At 42.8% G+C, this 24017-nt stretch overlaps 1 protein-coding gene across 1 annotated transcript; it reads left to right on the top strand.

Annotated features, from left to right (window-relative positions):
• The first annotated feature begins 9325 nt into the window (after window positions 1–9325).
• Window positions 9326–23360, top strand: MGAT4C (MGAT4 family member C). Its single transcript, XM_065423449.1, has 3 exons — window positions 9326–9427; window positions 20069–20216; window positions 22204–23360. The coding sequence occupies exons 1-3, from the start codon at window positions 9329–9331 to the stop codon at window positions 23358–23360; spliced, it is 1404 nt and encodes a 467-aa protein (XP_065279521.1). The 5' UTR covers window positions 9326–9328.
• The last annotated feature ends 657 nt before the right edge of the window (window positions 23361–24017 follow it).

The following is a 24017-nucleotide window of genomic DNA, read 5'->3' as shown; positions in this document are numbered from 1 at the left end:
AAAATACTTACTCACATAGTGACAATGAAATGCTAAGGGATATTAGAGAGGTTATCAAAATAAAGAACTCAATAATAGTGGGGGATTTCAATTATTCCCATATTGACTGGGTGTATGTCACCTCAGGACGAAATGCAGAGACAAAATTTCTCGATACTTTAAATGCCTGCTTCTTGGAGCAGCTGGTACAGGAACCCACAAGGGGAGAGGCAATTCTCGATTTAGTCTTGAGTGGAGCACAGAATCTTGTCCAAGAGGTAACTATAACAGGACTGCTTGGAAATAGTGACCATAATATAATAACATTTAACATTCTTCTGGTGGGAAGAACACCTCAACAGCCCAACGCTGTGGCATTTAATTTCAGAAAGGGAAACTATGCAAAAATGAGGAGGTTAGTTAAACAGAAATTAAAAGGTACAGTGACTAGAGTGAAATCCCTGCAAGATGCATGGACACTTTTCAAAGACACCATAATAAAGGCCCAACTTAAATGTATACCCCAAATTAAAAAACACAGTAAAAGAACCTAAAAAGGAGCCACTGTGGCTTAACAACCATGTAAAAGAAGCAGTGAGAGATAAAAAGGCATTTTTTAAAAAGTGGAAGTCAAATCCTAGTGAGGTAAATAGAAAGGAGCATAAACACTGCCAAATTAAGTGTAAAAATGTAATAAGAAAACCCAAAAAGGAGTTTGAAGAACGGCTAGCCAAAAGCTCAAAAGGTAATAACAAAATGTTTTTTAAGTACATCAGAAGCAGGAAACCTGCTAAACAACCAGTGGGGCCCCTGGATGATTGAGATACAAAAGAATCACTTAAAGACGATAAAGTCATTGCGGAGAAACTAAATGAAGTCTTTGCTTCAGTATTCATGGCTGAGGATGTTAGGGAGATTCCCAAACCTGAGCCATTCTTTGTAGGTGACAAATCTGAGGAATTGTCACAGATTGAAGTGTCACTAGAGGAAGTTTTGGAATTAATTGATAAACTTAACAGTAACAAGTCACCCGGACCAGATGGCATTCACCCAAGAGTTCTGAAAGAACTCAAATGTGAAATTACGGAACTGTTAACTATGGTTTGTAACCTGTCCTTTAAATCAGCTTCTGTACCCAATGACTGAAAGATAGCTAATGTAACGCCAATATTTAAAAAGGGCTCTAGAGGTGATCCCGGCAATTACAGACCAATAAGTCTAACGTCAGTACCGGGCAAATTACACTGGTCTACAATTTTTGAGAAGTCGTCTGCTTCAGAGATAAAATGTGCTATTTATTATGTATTTTGATGTGCTGAATTCAAATATGACAATTAAAACAACTGATTGGCTACTGTTTCTAAGATATTTAAGTTTTTACATTTTATGTCTATGTATATTGTGTAGATAGAGTTTTAATCATAAATTGTAAACCTAGGTCTTTTCATGTGTTTATGGTTGCTTTACATGATAATATTTCACCTGTCCTGTTTATGTAACACTTTAAAAATCAGCAAAAGGGTTATATAAATAAAATTTATTATGAAACAAAAGGCAAAAAACTATTCTGTACATAGTTTAGTCCTATTCAGTGTCTACTCGGCGCTTCTTGGCTTGTCTCTTGTATTCATTAAATGGAGCATCTCTTGTCACTGTCCAGCAATAGTCTGCAAGCATTGATGGGCTCCATTTGCCCTGATAGCGTTTCTCCATTGTTGCAATGTCCTGGTGAAATCGCTCACCGTGCTCGTCGCTCACTGCTCCGCAGTTCGGTGGAAAAAAATCTAGATGAGAGTACAAAAAAGGTATCTTTAGTGACATGTTGCAACCAAGGCTTTTGTATGCCTTGAGGAGGTTTTCCACCAACAACCTGTAGTTGTCTGCCTTGTTGTTTCCGAGAAAATGTATTGCCACTAATTGGAAGGCTTTCCATGCCGTCTTTTCCTTGCCACGCAGTGCATGGTCAAATGCATCATCTCGAAGAAGTTCACGAATCTGAGGACCAACAAAGACACCTTCCTTTATCTTAGCTTCACTTAACCTTGGAAATTTTCCACGGAGGTACTTGAAAGCTGCTTGTGTTTTGTCAATTGCCTTGACAAAGTTCTTCATCAGACCCAGCTTGATGTGTAAAGGTGGTAACAAAATCTTCCTTGATTTAACAAGTGGTGGATGCTGAACACTTTTCCTCCCAGGCTCCAATGACTGTCGGAGTGGCCAATCTTTCTTGATGTAGTGGGAATCTCTTGCACGACTATCCCATTCGCAGAGAAAACAGCAGTACTTTGTGTATCCAGTCTGCAGACCAAGCAAGAGAGCAACAACCTTCAAATCGCCACAAAGCTGCCACTGATGTTGGTCACAGTTTATGCACCTCAAAAGTTGTTTCATGTTGTCATAGGTTTCCTTCATATGGACTGCATGACCAACTGGAATTGATGGCAAAACATTGCCATTAGGCAGTAAAACAGCTTTAAGACTCGTCTTCGATGAATCAATGAACAGTCTCCACTCATCTGGATGGTGAACGATGTTGAGGGCTGCCATCACACCATGGATGTTGTTGCAGGCTACAAGATCACCTTCCATGAAGAAGAATGGGACAAGATCCTTTTGACGGTCACGGAACAGGGAAACCCTAACATCACCTGCCAGGAGATTCCACTGCTGTAGTCTGGAGCCCAACAGCTCTGCCTTACTCTTGGGTAGTTCCAAATCCCTGACAAGGTCATTCAGTTCACCTTGTGTTATGAGGTGTGGTTCAGAGGAGGAGGATGGGAGAAAATGTGGGTCCTGTGACATTGATGGTTCAGGACCAGAAGTTTCATCCTCTTCCTCTTCCTCGTCTGACTCAAGTGAGAATGATTCTGGTGCATCAGGAACCGGCAGTCCTTCTCCGTGGGATACTGGGCGTATAGCTGAGGGAATGTTTGGATAATACACAGTCCACTTTTTCTTCTTTGACACACCTTTCCCAACTGGAGGCACCATGCAGAAGTAACAATTGCTGGTATGATCTGTTGGCTCTCTCCAAATCATTGGCACTGCAAAAGGCATAGATTTCCTTTTCCTGTTCAACCGCTGGCGAAGATTTGTTGCACAAGTGTTGCAGCATATGTGTGGGGCCCACCTCTTGTCCTGATCTCCAATTTTGCAGCCAAAATAAAGGTGATAGGCTTTCTTAACCATAGTGGTTATACTGTGCTTTTGTGATGCAAAAGTCACTTCACCACAAACATAGCAGAAGTTATCTGCACTGTTCACACAAGTATGAGACATCTCTGCTCACTTTGGCTAAACAGAAATGTGTCCCTTTGCAAAATCAAACACTGACAAATAAGAGAGCACGACACTGTATGATTTCTAGAGCTGATATAGGGCAATTTGTTCAGCAGAGTGATGTAAGCTTCGTTATGATTGCATCATCCATGACTTCTAGGAATAACATGCTGCAATTCATATCATGTATGACGCAATACCAGCTTCAGATTGCATCATTCATTGTTTTGCCTAAAAAGCAAGTACTGTCCAAACCCAGTCATAGATTTATTCATAGATCCAGTCAAAGATGTATTTTAGTCATTTCTGGTTTAAATTGAGATCCCTTCCCTTTATAACTCACTTATCCTCCACCATTCCCAAGTCAAGGGTCGTATATACTGACCCAATAGCATATCTTGAAAACTAGAGCCAATCATCAATTTTAAGCATCATTTTCGTTCTCAGTGACCCAGAATTAGTAAAGTTTGACTACATTTATTTCAGAAGCATTTTGGCTGTAGAGCAGTGTTAGTTGAAACAATAGTAAAGAATAAAATTGTCAGACACAGAGAAGAACATAAATTCTTGGGCAAAAGTCAACATGGTTTCTGTAAAGGGAAATCATGTCGTACTAATCTATTAGAGTTCTTTGAAGGGGGTCAACAAACATGTGGACAAGGGGGATCCAGTGGACATAGTGTACTTAGAGTTCCAGAAAGCCTTTGACAAGGTCCCTCACCAAAGGCTCTTATGTAAATTAAGTTGTCATGGGATAAAAGGGAAGGTCCTTTCATGGATTGAGAACTGGTTAAAAGACAGGGAACAAAGGGTAGGAATAAATGGTAAATTTTCAGAATGGAGAGGGGTAACTAGTGGTGTTCCCCAAGAGTCAGTCCTAGGACAAATACTATTCAACTTATTCATAAATGATCTGGAGAAAGGGGTTAACAGTGAAGTGGCAAAGTTTGCAGACAATACTAAACTGCTCAAGATAGTTAAGACCAAAGCAGACTATGAAGAACTTCAAAAAGATCTCACAAAACTAAGTGATTGGGCAACAAAATGGCAAATGAACTTAATGTGGATAAATGTAAAGTAATGCACATTGGAAAAAATAACCCCAACTATTCATACAATATGATGGGGGCTAATTTACCTACAACGAATCAGGAAAAAGATCTTGGAGTCATCGTGGATAGTTCTCTGAAGACGTCCACGCAGTGTGCAGCGGCAGTCAAAAAAGCAAACAGGATATTAGGAATCATTAAAAAAGGGATAGAGAATAAGACAGAGAATATCTTATCACCCTTATATAAATCCATGGTACGCCCACATCTTGAATACTGCGTACTGATGCGGTCTCCTCATCTCAAAAAAAGATATACTGGCATTAGAAAAGGTTCAGAGAAGGGCAACTAAAATGATTAGGGGTTTGGAACGGGTCCCATATGAGGAGAGATTAAAGAGGCTAGGACTTTTCACCTTGGAAAAGAGGAGACTAAGGGGTGGTATGATAGATGTATATAAAATCATGAGTGGTGTGGAGAACATGAATAAGGAAAAGTTATTTACTTGTTTCCATAATATAAGAACTAGGGGCCACCAAATGAAATTAATGGGCAGCAGGTTTAAAACAAATAAAAGGAAGTTCTTCTTCACACAGTGCACAATCAACCTGTGGAACCCCTGCCTGAGGAGGTTGTGAAGGCTAGGACTATAACAGGGTTTAAAAGAGAACTAGATTCAATTCATGGAGGTTAAGTCCATTAATGGCTATTAGCCAGGATGGGTAAGGAATGGTGTCCCTAGCCTTTGTTTGTCAGAGGGTGCAGATGGATGGCAGGAGAGAGATCACTTGATCATTGCCTGTTAGGTTCACTCCCTCTTGGGCACCTGGCATTGGCCACTGTCGGCAGACAGGATGCTGGGCTGGATGGACCCTTGGTCTGACCCATTATGGCATTCTTATGTTCTTAAGTTCACACACCTCTGCTACATCATTGTACTTACCATCTTTGGATACCATGTTTGCTGTATTGATTAGCTGAGGTTAGTTCATAGCTGGCTGTAATGTGTCCACACAGAGGGATGATGGGGGTTGAGATTAGGCCTTAGAAATCATGGAGCACAAATTGCTGAGAGGTGTCCAAAAAGGTCTGAGATTTTCATTGACTGCAATGGGGGTAGGATTTGGTTCATAAAGAAGAGACTCTTCTTAAAAGATTGTTGTTGTTTTTTAAATCATGTAATACTTAAATTTGTGCTGCACTATATTGATTGTGTAAGAGAAAGTGCAGAATTGGAATGTGAAAATCGATCTTGACCTCTGTATTATTGCACAAGTTTCCCAGAGTTACAGATCCAATAAAGAGCAGTTTTTCATCATTGTAACTTCATGAGATTGTGTATCTCAAAAGAGCTGAAAAGAGAATGAACTAAGATTGTCAAAAGAAACCTGTTCAAGCTGCCTAAACTTTGACAAATCAAGAAGAAATTCAGATGTATACTTTAGCAGGGATATGGGGACTAGAGAAAAAGAATCAGGAAAGCACAAGTCATCTTTAGAATAGAAAAGAAAATTAAAATTCACAAATGCATTTATTAATGAACATGAAATCCTTCAGGATTGATTTTCAAAAGCAGTTGCATTTATATAGCTTAGATGTCTATTTAGTTACATATGAAAATGAGAGAACTAAACACATAGTACTAAAAAATACACATACGAACTAGCAGTTGTGGCATTGGATGCTGAGTTCAAGCCCTCTTAAAAATCCGGGCTTCAGCCTCTTTTGGCTTTAGTAATGGGGAATATTTATGTTTAAATATCTTAAAGCCTGTTGTCATGTCACTATGGAAAGAGCCAAGGCTGTTTTTGGTTTTTTTTCAGAGGAGGCTGACTGAATTCACATACGCCGGGAACAAATATTAAGTTTTCTTCTGACAAATTTCACTTCCACCGTGTTCCACTATACAGTGTTAGAGGCTGGAAATTGAACTGTAACAAAGAAGTAGTTCTGGGAAAATGCAGGGAATGTTTCCTAAAAGCACATGCTGTAAGTATGCTAAACAAAGCAATGCATTAATAATAAGCTGATTGGGAGAAATACAGATAACAAAGCATGCTGATGTGATAGCAAATGTGTGTACATGCTGCCATCTAGTGTTTGTAAGAGCAAGTGTCAGCACATCGTCTGAAGAACATATTGTATATGATAAATGTGTTAAGCCATAACTGTGGCATCCTTCTCTTCAGTCTGTTTAATTGGTATGAATCTATAGCTGGCTCTTACGAACAAACAAAATTCTTGAAAATTTACTTTGTTTTATCCTTCAAATTATTGTGAACACTATTTGCAAACAGTTATATTCATTGTTATAATGATTTCCATATTAAAGGTACCCAGTAAAAATATGGAGGTTTTCTTCTAAAAGCTTGTCCTGCAAATTGAGCCTGTGCTCTGAGACAAGCTGAGTGCTTCTCATCTTATACATCATCAAGACTAATAAAGTTTCTGTCGTCCTTCACTTATATTTCTGCAACCCCATTGTCTGCAATTTATGATAGTCCAATGATACAATAATTGATTGATGACTGCCTGGAAATAATTATGTTCATGATGCACAATATGGAGCAGAATCTGCAGCTCATAGCAGTGTTGGCTGTGCAGGGCTATGTGAAGTAAAGCAGGAAATGTTTGGTGCTGTAACTCTAGTCAGCAAATATGACTCTGAGCACACACACAGAGTAACCTAGTGAGTAAGAAGGTGCCATTGGTACAATAATTTTTCAGAGGAAAACTTCACTTTAATGCTTGAAGGTGCATTACCCCATCTAAAATTTTGACCCCGGAGTTGCTGATATCTCTAACATCCATGTGTTCAAACATACTTGAACTTTTGAGAATCAGGCTAGCCATTGCCAGATTCTGAACAGAGCCTGTGTTTAAATCTATTCATATGTGAATTTGTGAATTTCTAATTCCCATCCCACCCTTTAAAAACAATAATTTTGAGGAAAGGAACAATGTATCCCCCTCAATATCTATAAGTGACGTCTACTTTTAAAAAGTCTTTATGTATATTATTGTGACATTACCTACTATTAATAAAAAGGGCAAAATTTTGGTGGAGCTTCTGTCATTTCCCTCCAAATTGCTAGGGGATCCTCATCTAACAGTTTGAGGGAACCCGCAGACCATGTCACTGTACACATTCTAGTTGCCAATTGTAGGCAGGGCAATAAAATCATTTAATCAACAATGTAGTGGTATCATTTCATACTCAGGTAGGATTTTCTTACCTCCTGCACTCAGTCTACAGATGTAGCATTTCTTAAAAAAGAAAAAAGCAGAAACAAAAACCTACTTTCTTTACTGCTTCATCACTTTGTACCAGATTCCTAGGACTATCCCCAACCTCTCTTGAATTCTCTAACCCACGTACTGCACAAAAAATTTTTTGCTATGTTTTTAGGCCTGAGTCAACAGCATGAGAATTATTCCTTTTGTGACTCATTTCTTTGTCATTTCATACAGAACGAAAGTAAGCAAGCTACCCATGCATGGCAATGAAACTATGTATGATACAGATAGATATATTTCTCAGCATGTGGTAGGATATTAACATGCAATGAACTATAAAGATGGAATTGCAATGTCATTTTCTTAACGAAATTTCCAGTTTATAAAAAATACTTTGTGCATTTTTTTCATCTTCAAAATATTGGCCTGCTCCAAAACGAACAAACAAGCCTGCAAAATATTATCAGCTGTTAATATAAAATGAATAATTAAAAGCATAGGAAAGCCAGGTTAGAATGCAATGTTTTCCTGCTAGAGGGAAAAATAAGCTATACTCCGTGATTTCTATCAAAGACTCGTCATATTAGTCCATTTGTTTTCCACCAAATTTCACTGGAAAACAAATTACTGGTATTACAACCATTGCCCTTTTTGTGTTACTTTCTGAGGACAAAATTTGGTAGAGTCCTGATACTTGTTTTCATAAATAATTAGGCTGGGAGAAAACAATGTGATGCTCTAAATATAGTCTAATTGGGCCATTTGAGCTGCTCAAGATCACCAAGTTATAGGAACAGCCTAGCTGGTCTCTCTGTTCCTCCACCATATCCCCTATACCCGGTATAGTGGTGGTGTAATCCTCCCATAGCTGGTTAACCTGGTTTCCTAGATACTTTGGATTTGTGTGGTGGATGTGTCTCATTCATTGAATACTGACATTCACTCATTTTTTATTTCCTTATTTGTTTTATCTTATCATATTGTTCTCATTCTTATAAGAGTTTAAAAAGTCTGTTGTACACACATAACTTCCTTATTCCAAAGCTCATATTTTGTCGATATGGGCTAATGTTGATGGTGAAGTGTTTGCTATTATTAATACGTTGTGTGTATGTCTCACTGTTATTTAGGATCTAGTGGAGTAATTCTTCAAAATATTTGATATGTTTAATCAGCTTGGCAGAGAAAATATGGATTGTAATTTTCACTTCCAGGGGTTTTTTTTATGTTATTCATCCTGAAAGTTCTCAAAATGAATGTGCAAAATCTTTGACAAATTTCCACACATGCTTAGATCTATTTTCTATCAGCTTGGATGCCTATTGGCATGCCAATATTTATTTTTGTATGTGCGGTTTAACACTTGCATAGACCATTCTTTGCCTCAATTTATGAAAACACAGCCCCATGCAGTACGTTCATATATAAGGTCAGTGAGTGAAACTTGGTAGAATAATTAACAAAATGTAATGGACAGTATCTTAAAGAAAAATGGTCTTTCTGATTTAAACTAGACATGGATATGAGCCACAAAAGTTGAATCTGGTTTCAGGTTCATAATCCCTCAAAATCTGGGGCTGTTTGAATTAGAGGTTTGTTTTTTAGTTTGTGGCCATCTCTAATTCAAACACATGAAGTAATGCACATGCTAATGGCTGCGATTTGGTCTCTAAGTGGTTGTGTTCTATACGTATTCAAAGAATTTCGTAACATTGTGTTTTTTCTCCTAGGAGACCCTATATGTTTTTCTTCACGTGAAGCTCACTTTGAAATATTTGGATAAAATGAGATGCTTGCGGAAACGATCAGCAGTATCATTCTTAGGAGTCCTTGTCATTTGCCTGCTGTTCATGAACTTGTACATTGAAGATGGTTATGTCTTGGTAAGTTTCTTAGGTGGAAGAAATGGGGTCATGGAACAAGCACACAGTACAAGGTACCACAAGGCTGCAACTCTCCCGTTTTAGTGGGCTGTTCATAGTAAAGTCCCCTCAGATTGATTCATATTACATACATATATAAAATATGAGAGGGTACCATTAAAATCTTGATGTTTTCTTCTTATAGAAGTAACATATATTACAGTATTTCCCACTATACGTTTAAGGAGCACTGCAGATATTACAAGTAAGGTATCTAGCACAGTGTGGAGCCATACCTCTTGAATGTTCTCCATTTTAGTCACAAAATTATCCCCATTCTGCACACATTTGGATTTCCCTCATTTTAATTCTTGAAAATTATTACGTCTGAGGTCAAGACCCAGGTTCAGTCTCTGCTGATAATGACCCACCCAGGAGTGTGGCATTACAGCTACAACTAATGTGACAGAAGACTCAATTACACAACAGGAATTAATCCCACATCATTTTCATTTTCTTGCATGAATATTTATTTTTCTGTGTCTCATTCTGAGTCTCTGTCATGCCATGTGTCCCATATTTGGGCTTTTGGCAGGTGGAAAGGTATTGATGGGAACCTAAAAATTTTCATGGTACCTATTGTAAACTTATGATTTAAAGGTAGGATTTCCTAAAGCACCTGAATTAGTAGCTTCAATCACTAAACTATTGATAATGTGATGTAACTCTACAGTTTGTGCTGGGCATACGCCACAATTCAAGGTCAAATGACTTCTGAGATACAAATGGTAGTGTGGACGTTGAGAGTTGGACCAGGCCCTATGAAAGGAGACAACTGTTTAAGGCCTAGCTCTTGCAGTCATATGAGTAAAGATAAGCATGAAACAGCACAATCTATGGGACAGGGTATTAGATTTGGAGTCAGGAGACCTGATTTCTCTCACTAGGTCTGCCACTGACCTGCTTGGACAAATCACAAGTCACTTTACTCCTCTGTACCTCTATTTCCCCTCCCATTCTTTGTCTTGTCTATTAAGAACATACATTGTGGGGGGCAAAGCGGGGTACATTGGTGTCTGTTACTATGAAACTAGCACAATGGGTCCCACTCAGCCTGTAGTCAGTACTGTAATACAAGTTATAATAAATGTGTATGGATTTTCAATATCAGGGCCAGAGACATTACTAGGCAATGTCCAATAATGTCAAACCTATGCTAAATTGAAATAGTGATTTAAAAAAAGTTAACAGGTGATATTACTATATTATCACTGCTAGCCAATCCATTTTCAAGTAATCCAAAACAGAATCCCTGTTTTCTGGTATGCCACTCCACTTTTTGATAAATCGCTTCCTCTAGTGACATTGTTTGCATTGAGATTTTTTACAGTATCTTATTTATTCATCATCTCTTGGTTGTGATAAAATTTGACTTGGCTTATACCATATTTTCTCCCAGTGTCACTCTCCCTGATGCCTCTCTTGCTTCTGCTAATTGCTACAAATTCCCCCCAGATGCTTCTCAAAATGCATCTTTTTGGTTCGTTTTTTAAATCCTTTCCTGTCCTGTTTGCCGGCTCCCGCGATGTCTTATTCTTAATTTGTCTTTTTTTTTACATTCACTTTCTTTCATTGTTTCTCTCATCACAAATTTGACATGTCTGAGCTCATGTAGCTCCCAGCCAAGACTTTTACTTTCTCCTGACAGTTTTCCCAGATCTCCTGATACCTTTATGGTCCATCAACCATTTTTCAAATGTATTAGGCTGTTGGCTTTTTTATTTTATTTTATTTTATTTTTCTACATCCCTGACCACGTTTGACGGCTCCCCTGGTCCATCTGATGTTTTCTTTGCTAAGGTAGAAGATCAGCAGTTTAAATGTGGGAGTTTAGAAATAATATCCCAAATAGTTCCCTTGCAGGAAAAAAACACATGTAGGGAACTGGAAACTCTCTGCAAGGCTCTCCCTGACTCCCTATATGTGTAGAGTAACACTGCCTGAGGCTCTCCTGCTAGCCACTGTCTTTGTAAAGTCCCCTTAAGTTAGCTGATGAGGGAATGAGGCCCATGGCTTCAGTCCTTCCCCAGCTACCTTTCTCAGATACCCAACCCAATGGAGAACAAGGCTATGATTTCCCGTCCCCCACATCTAATGTGAAATTCTTAGTATTTTTCATTAACATGGACTGTCAACGGGTGGCTGGCCCCTTTAATTGAAGCAGGTCCAGCTCCCCTGTCCCAGAACAGTTGCTGCATATGGGTATGTTTACACTGCAATTAAACACCCATGTCTGGCCTGTGTCATTGGACTCACAAGGCTCAGGCTGCGGGGCTGTAAAATTGCAATGTAGATGTTCAGGAGACCCACAAGGGGCAAGGACCCCAGAACTGGGGCTCCAGCCTGCGCCCAAACATCTACACTGCAGTTCGAGAGCTCTGCAGCCTGAGCCCAGTCATCTGTGTCAGCCAGGGATGTTTAATTGCAGAGTAGACACAGAGAATTTGGCTAATTGAGAGGGCAGCACCGGGGCTATGTAGTGCTAGGTTGTCAGTAAGGAAGGGGGAGCAGGAGCAGTAGGAAGACCCCTGGGACGGGAGACAATGGGAACTTGCTGGGGAGAAAACCCAGGGGAGGTGCTCATCTAAAAAAGCAAGGAAGGAATTTTTTAGTCCTTGCAGGAAGGACTGAAAGAGGCCACGGGGGAAATAACCTTGGAGCTGTAGCCCAGGGTGAGCTGAAGAGCTGTGCCTGTGTTTGTGTTTGGAAAACAAAACCATGCCTGGAAAGAGAGGCTTGGCGTGGCAGTGGGTCTTTGTGGGCTGGAGAGAAGCCAGCACCTTACAGAAACCATTTAAAAAAAGGCGGGGGGGAATGTTGATTTTGGGGGCTTTCAAATTTCATTTGGAGTCTCTTGCATGTCTCCAGTAGAATCCACTCATATTGCTGCGTAAAAGTGCTGACTCTCTTGTGGATGTTGAAGTGGGAACTGAAATCTCCATTTCAATGCATGAGCCCACTGGGGGATAGTGCAGCAAAGACAACTTTGCTTAAGCAGCCTTAGTGATACAACTACAGTTCATGTACGTGATGTGCAGCATTGACGCACATTGGCAGGGAAATGTGGAGATACTGAAATTGCAGCTGTGTGTGCTGATCCTGATCAATGGATCCAGAAACTTTCATGAACACTAAATTCACTTAGGGTATGTCTACACTACGAGAGTAGTTCGATTTTACTTAAATCGAATATGTGGAATGGATATTACAAAGTCGAACGTGTGTGTCCACACTAAGGACAGTAATTCGACTTTGTGAGTCCACACTAACGGGGCAAGCGTCGACATTGGAAGCGGTGCACTGTGGGCAGCTATCCCACAGTTCCCGCAGTCCCCGCTGCCCATTGGAATTCTGGGTCGAGCCCCCAATGCCTTCTGCGGAAAAAAATGTGTCGAGGATGGTTTTGGGTAACTGTCGTCATCCAACCGTCACTCCCGCCCTCCCTCCCTGAAAGCGCCGGCGGGCAATCAGTTCGCGCACTTTTCTGGTCAGTGACAGCGCGGACGCCACAGCACTGCGAGCATGGAGCCCGCTGCGACCATCGCTGCAGTTATGGCCGTTGTCAACACCTCGCACCTTATCATCCACCTTTCCCAGAGGCAGATGCTGAGAAATCGGGCGAGGAGGCTACGGCAGCGCGGTGAGGACCTGAAGTCTGAGAGTGGCACAGACCTGTCACAAAGCACGGGACCCCGCGCCAAGGACATCATGGTGGCAATGGGTCATGTTGATGTTGTGGAACGGCGATTCTGGGCCCGGGAAACAAGCACGGACTGGTGGGACCGCATAGTGCTGCAGGTCTGGGATGAATCACAGTGGCTGCGAAACTTTCGCATGTGGAAGGGGACTTTCCTGGAACTTTGTGAGTTGCTGTCCCCTACCCTGAAGCGCAATGACACCCGGATGCGAGCAGCCCTGAGTGTCCAGAAGCGAGTGGCCATAGCCCTCTGGAAGCTTGCAACGCCGGACAGCTACCGGTCAGTCGCGAACCACTTTGGCGTGGGCAAATCTACCGTGGGGGTTGTTGTGATGCAAGTAGCCAACGCAATCGTTGAGCTACTGCTCTCAAAGGTAGTGACCCTGGGAAACGTGGAGGTCATCATAGATGGCTTCGCCGCGATGGGATTCCCAAACTGCGGTGGGGCTATAGATGGAACTCACATCCCTATCCTGGGACCGGACCACCAGGCCAGCCAGTACATTAACCGAAAGGGCTACTTTTCAATGGTGCTGCAAGCACTGGTGGACCATAGGGGACGTTTTACCAACATCAACGTCGGATGGCCGGGCAAGGTTCATGACGCTCGTGTTTTCAGGAACTCTGGTCTGTTTAGACGGCTGCAGGAAGGTATTTACTTCCCGGACCACAAAATAACTCTTGGGGATGTGGAGATGCCTATAGTCATCCTCGGGGACCCAGCCTACCCGCTAATGCCCTGGCTCATGAAGCCCTATACAGGCGCCCTGGACACTGAAAAAGAACTCTTCAACTACCGGCTGAGCAAGTGCAGAATGGTGGTGGAGTGTGCTTTTGGCCGTCTCAAGGGGAGATGGAGAACCTTACTGACTCGCTCTGATCTCAGCGAAACCAATATCCCCATTGTTATTGCAGCTTGCTGTGTGCTCCACAATCTCTGTGAGAGCAAGGGGGAGACCTTTATGGCGGGGTGGGAGGTTGAGGCAAATAGCCTGGCTGCTGATTACGCCCAGCCAGACAGCCGTGCGATTAGAAGAGCCCAGCGGGACGCGCTGTGCATCCGGGAGGCTTTGAAAGCTAGGTTCCAGAGTGAGCAGGGAAACCTGTGACTATTAAGTTTGTTTACAGAGAAGCTGAACCTGCCCCCGTTTCTTTACCCAGTAAATGTTCACTATCCTCTCCAGTTACATACCCCGTTCACCCCGTTCCCCCCCTTCCAACACACGTTTAAAAATAAAATCACTTGAAATTTGTTAATGAACACCATTTTCTTTATTACTGTTTTCGCGGTAAAGTGTTGAACCTGGGACGCAGACTGTGGTGGGGAGCGGGTGTAGTGTAGTGATGCAAAGGACGCTTCTAAACTCCAGGAATGACAGGCTCCGCACTGGTGGACTGGTTGTTTCAATGGAGCCTGCCACCCCTCCTGTTCGGGACTCTGTGTGTGGGGGCTATGTGACTTTGTGGCAGGGGGAGGACGGTTACAGATCCCCTGCTGCGTGGCTCTGTGATCCAGGATAAGGACCGCTGCATAAGATCTCTAACCGCCCTCCCCCGCCACAAAGTCACATAGCCCCCCTCACACAGAACATGAAAACCACCTCCCAGACTGACCAGGGTAACTAGTGACTGCAATGTGTGTGTGCCCTGCTGCTGAACCTGCCCCCGCGTCTGTACCCTGGTAAAGGTGACTGTCCTGTCCAATTACCAACCCCCTTCCCCCCCTTCAAACAGACTCTCCTCTAAAAGAACATGATGGAAACAGTAATTAACAGAAACGTATTTTTTATTAGCAACTATACATGAAACTGGGGGATGAAACTGGGACGGGGGCTTGGGTGAGGCGGGAAGGAAAGGACTTATCAAATTTTGGGGAATGAGAGCCTTCTGGTACTTGAGCAGTCTGCAGGTGTGGAGTGAGAGTTTTCACGGACTCTGCCGCCCCTCCTTCTTGGGACTTTGGGTGAGGGGGGTATGGGACTTTGTGGCGGGGGAGGGCGGTTAGAGATAGACTGCAGCGGGGCTCTGTCGTCCTGCCTCCGGTCCTGCAGAACATCAACAAGGCGCCGGAGCGTGTCCGTTTGCTCCCTCATTAGTCCAAGCAGCGTTTGAGTCGCCTGCTGGTCTTCCTGCCGCCACCTCTCCTCCCGTTCCATGTGTGATCGGTGCATTTGGGACAAGTTATCCCTCCACTGGGTCTGCTGGGCTCCCTGGGCTCGGGAGCAGCCCATAAGTTCCGAGAACATGTCCTCCCGTGTCCTCTTCTTCCTATGCCTAATCTGCTCTAGCCTCTGGGAGTGTGATGCAAGGGTAGGTCGGGAGACAGTCGCAGCTGTGGGATGGGAAAAAGGGAGTGAATTCCTCAGAAAGATAAATTTTTTTTGTGAACAAAGAACATAGTCTTTCTCTGTGAACAAGACCATGCACAGCACCTATCACATGCGCACTCAGGACAAGGTCGAATTTTCGGCCTTTGCATTCAGTGCCTGGGGTCTTGCAGTGCAGATCAGACAAGCGGGACAGGACAGTGGAATTTGGGTAACAGGCTGACATGGTAAGCCGTAGACTTGTGGCTGCTTAAAACTTTAATAATAGCACTGGCCTCCTTTCACGTTCAAAGCAATGCCAGTCCCTGCTGCCAGCAATCCGGCAAGCATGAACTCTGCCCCTGTCCCACCCCCTCGCGGCTGTCCCAGGGAAAGATCCCTGTATGCTGCTCCTCTCCCGCCTCCACCGCGTGGCTCTAAACCGCCGGTTACAGTTCTGTAAAGGAACAGGCCAGCAGTCCCAATACTAACATTCCCCTACCTAATTCAAAGCAGGTCACCATGAGCGACATCACTCTGATGAGGATTTCAGAGACGGAGAAAGAACGGATGCTTTGCGAAAGCCTGCAAAGACCAGGGCCATATGCCACCATGCTCTGCAAGGCAATGATACCCGAGTACTTGATTGTCTCCTGGTGCGGAAACATTTCCTACCACGGAGGACCCAATAAGGCCGCTCTCCCCAGGAACCTGATGCAAAGGCTTTCCAATTACCTGCAGGAGAGCTTCGTGGAGATGTCCCAGGAGGATTTCTGCTCTATCCCCGGACATATAGACCGGATTTTACTGTAGCTGCACTGGCAGGGGCTAAACAGTAGAGCGCCTAGGGCAAAACAATCATGCTAAACCGGACATTGTTAGATTTTTTTTCAGTAATTGCACTGCCAAGGACTGAAACGTTAAGCGCCTAGGGCAAACTAATCATGAAAAACCCATTGTTAATATTGTTAATATTCCTGTTCTGTTAAAAATAAATGTTTACATGTTTAAAACACTTACTGACTGATCCTTCCCCTGATTCTGTGTCCGGGTTAACGCCTGGGGACGGTTGGTAGGGGATCTCTGTAAGGGTGATGAAGAGATCCTGGCTGTCGGGGAAATCAGCGTTGTAAGCACTGTCGACTGCCTTGTCCTCCTCATCTCCTTCCTCATCTTCCCCGTCCGCTAACATCTCTGAGGAAGCGGCCGTCGACAATATCCCATCCTCAGAGTCCACGGTCAGTGGTGGGGTAGTGGTGGCGGCCGCACCTAGGATGGAATGCAGTGCCTCGTAGAAACGGGATGTGTGGGGCTGGGATCCGGAGCGTCCGTTTGCCTCTTTGGTCTTCTGGTAGCCTTGTCTCAGCTCCTTGATTTTCACGCGGCACTGCGTTGCATCCCGGCTGTATCCTCTCTCTGCCATGGCTTTAGAGATCTTCTCGTAGATCTTTGCATTCTGTCTTTTTGATCGCAGCTCGGAAAGCACGGACTCATCGCCCCACACAGCGATCAGATCCAAGACTTCCCGATCGGTCCATGCTGGGGCCCTCTTTCTATTCTGGGATTGCACGGCCATCTCTGCTGGAGAGCTCTGCATCGTTGCCAGTGCTGCTGAGCTCGCCACGCTGTCCAAACAGGAAATGAGATTCAAACTGCCCAGACAGGAAAAGGAATTCAAATTTTCCCGGGGCTTTTCCTGTGTGGCTGGTCAGAGCATCCGAGCTCGGACTGCTGTCCAGAGCGTCAACAGAGTGGTGCACTGTGGGATAGCTCCCGGAGCTATTACCGTCGATTTCCATCCACACCTAGCCTAATTCGACATGGCCATGTCGAATTTAGCGCTACTCCCCTCGTTGGGGAGGAGTACAGAAGTCGAATTTAAGAGACCTCTATGTCGAACTAAATAGCTTCGTGGTGTGGACAGGTGCAGAGCTAATTCGATGTAACGGCGCTAAATTCGACATAAACTCCTAGTGTAGACCAGGCCTTAGTCTGGATCTCAGAATGTGCATGGTTCAATGCTGACTTTAAGCATATACTGTGGGTTGTAAGTGATAGGGAGAAGGGACCGTGTCTTTTTATTTCTATTGTAAATGTAAGTACCCTTTGGGGGCACTGTGAAAGTAATAACAATATTGCATATGGGGATCCTATGAAGAGCAAAGTGTCTCTTGAGAGGCAATTAACCCCCTCAGCTCTCAGGAAAGTTAGGGGAATCTCACAAGGTCAGTCAAATGTAGTACAAAGTGTATATGGTGCTGACTGCCTGCTTCTTCCCCCTGCACTTACTTCCCTCTCTGGGTGCACACTGTTTTCCTGATTAATGGCTGAAAACTAGGATCACCACAGAAAAATCAGGAGACTGAGTAGCCAGCAGGTCTAGTGGATCAGCTGTATGAACATCTGTTTGATAACCCCCTGAGGTCAGGGTGTGGACTCTAGCTAGTCCATTGACTTACATTCTAATCTGGAAAGTGATAAACTTAAAGCTTTGTTTCATAACTTATCAGTAAATGCAAGGTAGCCTAGCAGCACTAGGAAGAAATTCCCCAGGGAGACCTTGCAGAATGAGAGAGCATAACAGTTCAGGTAGGTGCGTCTGGATGTTAGCCAAGAGAACCTGACTCAACTCATAAATGGATTATTTATTTCTTCTATAAAAGAAAAATACTGAACTTAACATGAACCTAAGATAGGTTACTGGAAGTGTTTCTTACATCCCTGATTGTGAACCTGAATAACATTGAAATAAATATTGTTTATTTTTTGGTCCTTTCTGCTTGTGTTGGCAATATTATTGTTTATTGCATAGTGCTCTCTTTTAATCAAAGCTCAAGTCACTTGTCTTGCATTAATTTATTATAGCACACGTGTGAAACTGCCATATAATTTTCTTACTCTTCTCAGGGCCAAGATCACCCAATGTGAACTATAAAAGCATTCCTAATGCTACCTCAACTCCATGGTACCACAGCTCCAATGGAAAATTTTCTTCTTTGCTTAAGCATTAAGAGACAGATGGTGTGGGTGCGACACTGTGTATGCCATAGTGCAGGGGTGGGCAAACTTTTTGGCCTGAGGGCCGCATTGGGTTTTGGAAATTGTATGGAGGGCCGGTTAGGGGAGGGGGGCTTGGCCTGGCCCCCACCCCCTATCCACCTCTCCCACTTCTGGCCTCCTGACGGTCCCCCCAGACTCCTGGCCCATCCAACCCACCCTGTTCCCTGATGGCCCCCCTGGCCCCCCTTCCCCATACACCCCCCTGCTCCCTGTCCCCTGACACCCCCCCCCAGAATTCCCACCCCTGACTGCCCTGCACTGCCCCATCCAACCCCTCCTCTCCTTCCTGACTGCCCCCCCGGGACCCCTACCCCATCCAACCACCCCTTCTCCCTGACCGCCTCTGGAACTCCTGCCCCTGACTGCCCTCCGCTGCCCCATCCAACCCCCCTTCCTTCCTGACTGCCCCCCCGGGGACCCCTGCCCCCATTTAACCCCTGTTCCCTGCCCTCTGACCACCCCTACCCCTATCCACACCCCTGACCACCACCCCGAACTCCCCTGCCCTCTATCCAATACCCCCTGTCCCAAACTCCCTGCCCCTTACAGCGCTGCTTGGAGTACCGGTGGCTGGTGGTGCTTCAGCCGCACCGCCCAGCTGGAACCAGCCATGCACCGCGTAGCACAGAGCACCGGGTCAGGCCAGGCTCTGCAGCTGCGCTGCCCGAGGAGCTTGCCGCCCCACTGCCCAGAGCATTGCGCCAGTGGTGCAATGAGCTGAGGCTGCGGGGGAGGGGGAACAGCAGGGGAGGTGCCGGGGCTAGCCTCCTGGGCCAGGAGTTCAGGGGCCAGGCAGGAGGGTCCTGCGGGCCGGATGTGGCCCGCGGGCCGTAGTTTGTCCACCTCTGCCATAGTGGTATGGAGAGCCTCAACTCAAAGGGAAATGGGCGAGATGGGAAGGAGGCAGGGCCATAACCCTACCCTTTCTCTGCCCCAGTCTATTTTGGTGGTAGGGCACGCAGTGGGTGCAGGCACCAGCATCCTTCAGCATAGTACAGTTTGTGCACTTCCCCTGCACATCTAGGATCTGGGGAAGGAATGGTCTGTACTCAGGAAAGTGCCAAAGTGGTACAGTCTTGCCTTAGGTCTGAGAATATTATTTCATGTTTCATCTGCAACAGTTTCTAATATCACAAAAAACAAAAGTTAAACACTTCCCCACTGTACTGTCGAGGGAGATTATGTCCTACTTTGAATATAGCAGCACTTTTCTGGCAATACTGTAGTGCTCTTAATTCTTCTAGAAAACTAGATCTTCAATGTTTCTGTGCCAAAGGGCTTTTTTCTCTTTCCCAATTACTCTTAATCTGAAACTATATGATAGATTTATTGTAACCAAAAATATATAATATTCAGATAACGGATTTTTAAAATGAGGTGAGATTTAAATGGTTTCCAGAAAACTAACTTTGAAAAAGTTTATTATTTGAAATTTGTCTGCCCCCCTTGTCTGTTTGGCCGGCATTCACAAATATATTTCTCTCTGTGTATTCCCCCTCCATGGGCTCTCTCTCATTCTTTCTCTTTTCATCTTACTAGGAAGGGGACAAGCAATTAATCAGAGAAACAGCCACACACCAGCTTAATTCAGAGCGCTATGTTCACACTTTTAAAGACTTGTCAAATTATTCAGGATCTATAAATGTTTCCTATCGCTATCTAGCTGGCACACCTTTGCCAAGGAAAAGTAAGTAACCAGAATCTGACTTTCATTAAATGAAGATGTTACCTCAGATGTTTTTTTACATAAATTAATTATTTCATTTTAGAACTGTGTGAAAACTCTTTGACCTACAGTGACATTCACAATGCTGCCTGTTCCATAGATTTCCCATGGTACTTCTGCACAGGGATGATACAGGGGAACAATGCAGGTGCACTTCTGGGTCTCCATGGATTGAGATGGGTAGAACCACTGAATCCTCACTTATGTGGATCCTATAGCTGGGAACAACCATATATAGGGCATGAAGGTCATTCCATAAGCTGGGACCATAGAGGGACTCAGCCACAGCACTATAGCCTGCAATGGGGAGCGGGGTAGATTTTCCTGCACTCAGGCCCCAGGTAGGACAGTTCCAAATAGTCTGCTTATTCTGACTTTATGCAGTTGGTCTAATAAAAGTTATTGTCTCACCCACCTCATTTCTCTAATATTCTCACTTTAGGCAGGAGTCAAGACTTTCACCCGCGCACTGAAACATGCCAATATTTGGCTTTCGACAGGTCACCTTGGGGCACCAAATCAATCATTTCACACACAAACAAAGGAAATGAGGGTCAGAATGGAGAAGTCCAAGCATATGTCCAATGCATAAGTCCAAGCACCGAGAGAAAAATAAGACATCTGTGAGTTGTTGGTCTTCCTAGGACAGGGTTGCAATGTAAATTTTAGTTGAAATAAGGTTTGAGAAGTTTGGGGTTGTATAGGCAGTGCTGATGACTGATGGCATTTGTACTACTCCATTTTGAGTAGACAGCTTAGAGGAAGGCCACAGGACACCTCATTGGAACATGATTGCAATATTTCACCCATGCTCACATTATCTGCAAAATTTTGCAAATCAAAATATTTACATAGAGTTTTGGTCAGCTGCAATGGAAATGAAGCATACTAGTTTTAACATGAACCTATTTTTACAGAAAATATGGGGATGAACTGATTTTCTTAAAAGTGTAGTTGCTCACAATTCCAACAGAGATTGCATTCCATCCAAACAGCTAGATTCTAATAATAGATTTGGAGTACATGTTAACAAATATCTGAAAGAATTAAGCTAATGCTGTATGCACATGTGCAAGAAGAGCTATTTCAAAATACCGCAGAAGGCAAAATCTCACCCAAAAGATTTTAAATGCACTAAAAACTACTTATAGAACTACTGAATATTATATCTTTATATATATATATATATATATATATATATATATATATATATATATATATATATATATATATAAAGATATAATATTCAGTAGTAAATTGTATTGTACTTTTAAGTAAAATCTGATTTACTTGTCTCAAATTCAATACCCTGGTCTATTTCTTACTGAAAATATAAAGGAAGTTTGTAATAGGAATTCTAACAAGGAAAAATTAGAGAATTGGAAAATATTTTAAAACTGAAAATGCTAGAAGAAATCATCCATGAAAAGTTTAGAAATCCTCAAAACTATGTATAAATGTAATCAAGCTTGTTATGGAACCATAAAATGGTAAAAGCAAGGCCATTATTCTTTAACTCATACTTTTGTGCTATTTTTCATAATGGCTTGACTTAAGAACAATTTGTGAGCCATAACTTTTCAATCCCATTTCTTTATAGCTTTAACATTGTCTATATGTATTTCTTTTTTTCTAATAGGCATATATGCACACATCACTTTGGCTTTAGTCCATTTCACAACACTTCTTGCAGTTAAGAAACTAATGTTTAATTCAGTAGTCTCCATATGTCAAATTGCTTACAACATAATTCTTCTTTCATGAAAAAACATAGAACAGTTTTTGTAGCATACCCTTAATACGTTTACATATTAAACATCCCAGACTTCATCATTCAGAATTTTTATTTAATACACTACAGGCCTGGAGGTTAGCTTTGTTGCTATATGATTTTCAAAGCCTGATTCGCGTTCAGTTAATCTTTCTGTCTGAATTTTCTTTTGCACAGGGTATCTTACAATTGGACTATCCTCAGTCAAACGGAAAAAGGGGAATTATTTGCTCGAGACGATCAAGTCCATATTTGAGCAGTCAAGTTATGAGGAACTGAAGGAAATTACGGTGGTGGTTCACCTAGCAGATTTTGACTCATCCTGGTGTGAAGGGATGGTCCAGGATATTTCACAGAAATTTGCCCATCACATCATTGCTGGCAGGTTAATGGTTATCCATGCCCCTGAGGAGTACTATCCAGTACTGGATGGCCTTAAGAGAAATTACAATGACCCAGAAGACCGTGTGAAGTTCCGATCCAAACAAAATGTAGATTATGCTTTCCTGCTTAACTTTTGTGCTAATCTTTCTGATTATTATGTCATGCTAGAAGATGACGTTCGATGCTCTAAAAACTTCTTGACTGCTGTTAAGAAAGTAATTACCTCGCGAGAAGGTTCCTATTGGGTGACTCTGGAGTTTTCCAAACTGGGCTATATTGGAAAGCTATACCACTCCCATGACCTCCCACGCCTGGCTCATTTTTTGCTGATGTTTTACCAGGAAATGCCTTGTGATTGGCTGCTAATCCATTTCCGTGGGTTGTTAGCTCAAAAGGATGTCATCCGCTTTAAGCCATCTCTGTTCCAGCACATGGGATATTATTCATCCTACAAAGGAGCTGAGAACAAGCTAAAGGATGACGACTTTGAAGAGGATTCGTTTGACATCCCTGACAACCCGCCCGCAAATCTTCACACCAACATGAATGTATTTGAAAACTACGAGGCAAGCAAGGCTTACAGCAGCATTGATGAGTACTTCTGGGGAAAAGCTCCTTCTACTGGAGATCTCTATGTGATTGTCTTTGAAAAGCCTATTAAAATCAGTAAAATTAAAGTTATCACTGGAACAGAAGACCGGCAAAATGACATCTTGCATCATGGAGCCCTGGAAGTTGGGGAAAAGATTGTAGGGAGCAAAAAAGGGAGGCAATGTACTACTTACTTGAGACTAGGGGAGTTCAAAAATGGAAATTTTGAAATGACAGATGTGGAGCACAATGTTCTGTTTGATATTAACTGCATGAGAATACTTGTTACCAAAAGTCAAAAGGAATGGCTGATCATTAGGAGCATTAGTATTTGGACTTCTCAGACACCAAATCAATAAGACAAAATTACTGAAGCTGGTCCTCCTCCTTTCGTGGTGTAGTGAATGCCATCGGTTGGGTCCCAACTGGTGTCATTCCCCAAGGAGACTGACTGACTTCCAATTATTTACTACTGACACTGGAAATCTGGGGAAATCATAAAACAAGCAAAAGCAATTTATTTTGTACTAGTCCACCAGGCAATATACAAACACTAGTTTGTTGGAATGTTTGAATTTTATAGGAAATGCAAACAAGTTCTCATCCATCACTTAAGATTCAGAAATCCTTCTCTTTTATTTTAATTTCTCCTTTGGGAAGAACTGCTGTACTAAACAAAGCCAATGCTTTTCCATTATTCAGAAGTTTTGTAGGCTTTGACCAGTATGTTGTCAGATGAAATTTGACTCCATCATAGCCACATATAAATTAATAATCAGATGGTAGTACATGTTTGTACAATAGTTGGTGGTGTATTTGTTTGAAAGACAGTTGTGATAATGAAAGTCCATTAATGGAGCTTGCAATTTCATTTGAGCACTGTAAGAAAACAGTGTGGTTAAACATTGCGACTTATTTTAAATGAAAATACATGTACAGTTATAGATCTGACATGACAATACTGTAAAAATAGTTAATTGCATTGACTATCCTGTCACAACAAATATGCTTTGTTC

The sequence above is a fragment of the Emys orbicularis genome, chromosome 1 (genome assembly GCF_028017835.1).
Source record: "Emys orbicularis isolate rEmyOrb1 chromosome 1, rEmyOrb1.hap1, whole genome shotgun sequence".
In the NCBI taxonomy this organism is placed as follows: Eukaryota; Metazoa; Chordata; order Testudines; family Emydidae; genus Emys; species Emys orbicularis.
The sequence above is the reverse complement of the archived record's forward strand: the minus strand, read 5'-3'. Positions and strand labels throughout refer to the sequence as shown.

Coding starts and splice junctions, on each gene's coding strand:
- MGAT4C (XM_065423449.1), top strand. CDS start 9,329: ATGAGATGCTTGCGGAAACGATCAGCAGTATCATTCTTAGGAGTCCTT. Junction 9,428..20,068: donor TTGAAGATGGTTATGTCTTG/GTAAGTTTCTTA, acceptor TCATCTTACTAG/GAAGGGGACAAGCAATTAAT. Junction 20,217..22,203: donor CACACCTTTGCCAAGGAAAA/GTAAGTAACCAG, acceptor TCTTTTGCACAG/GGTATCTTACAATTGGACTA.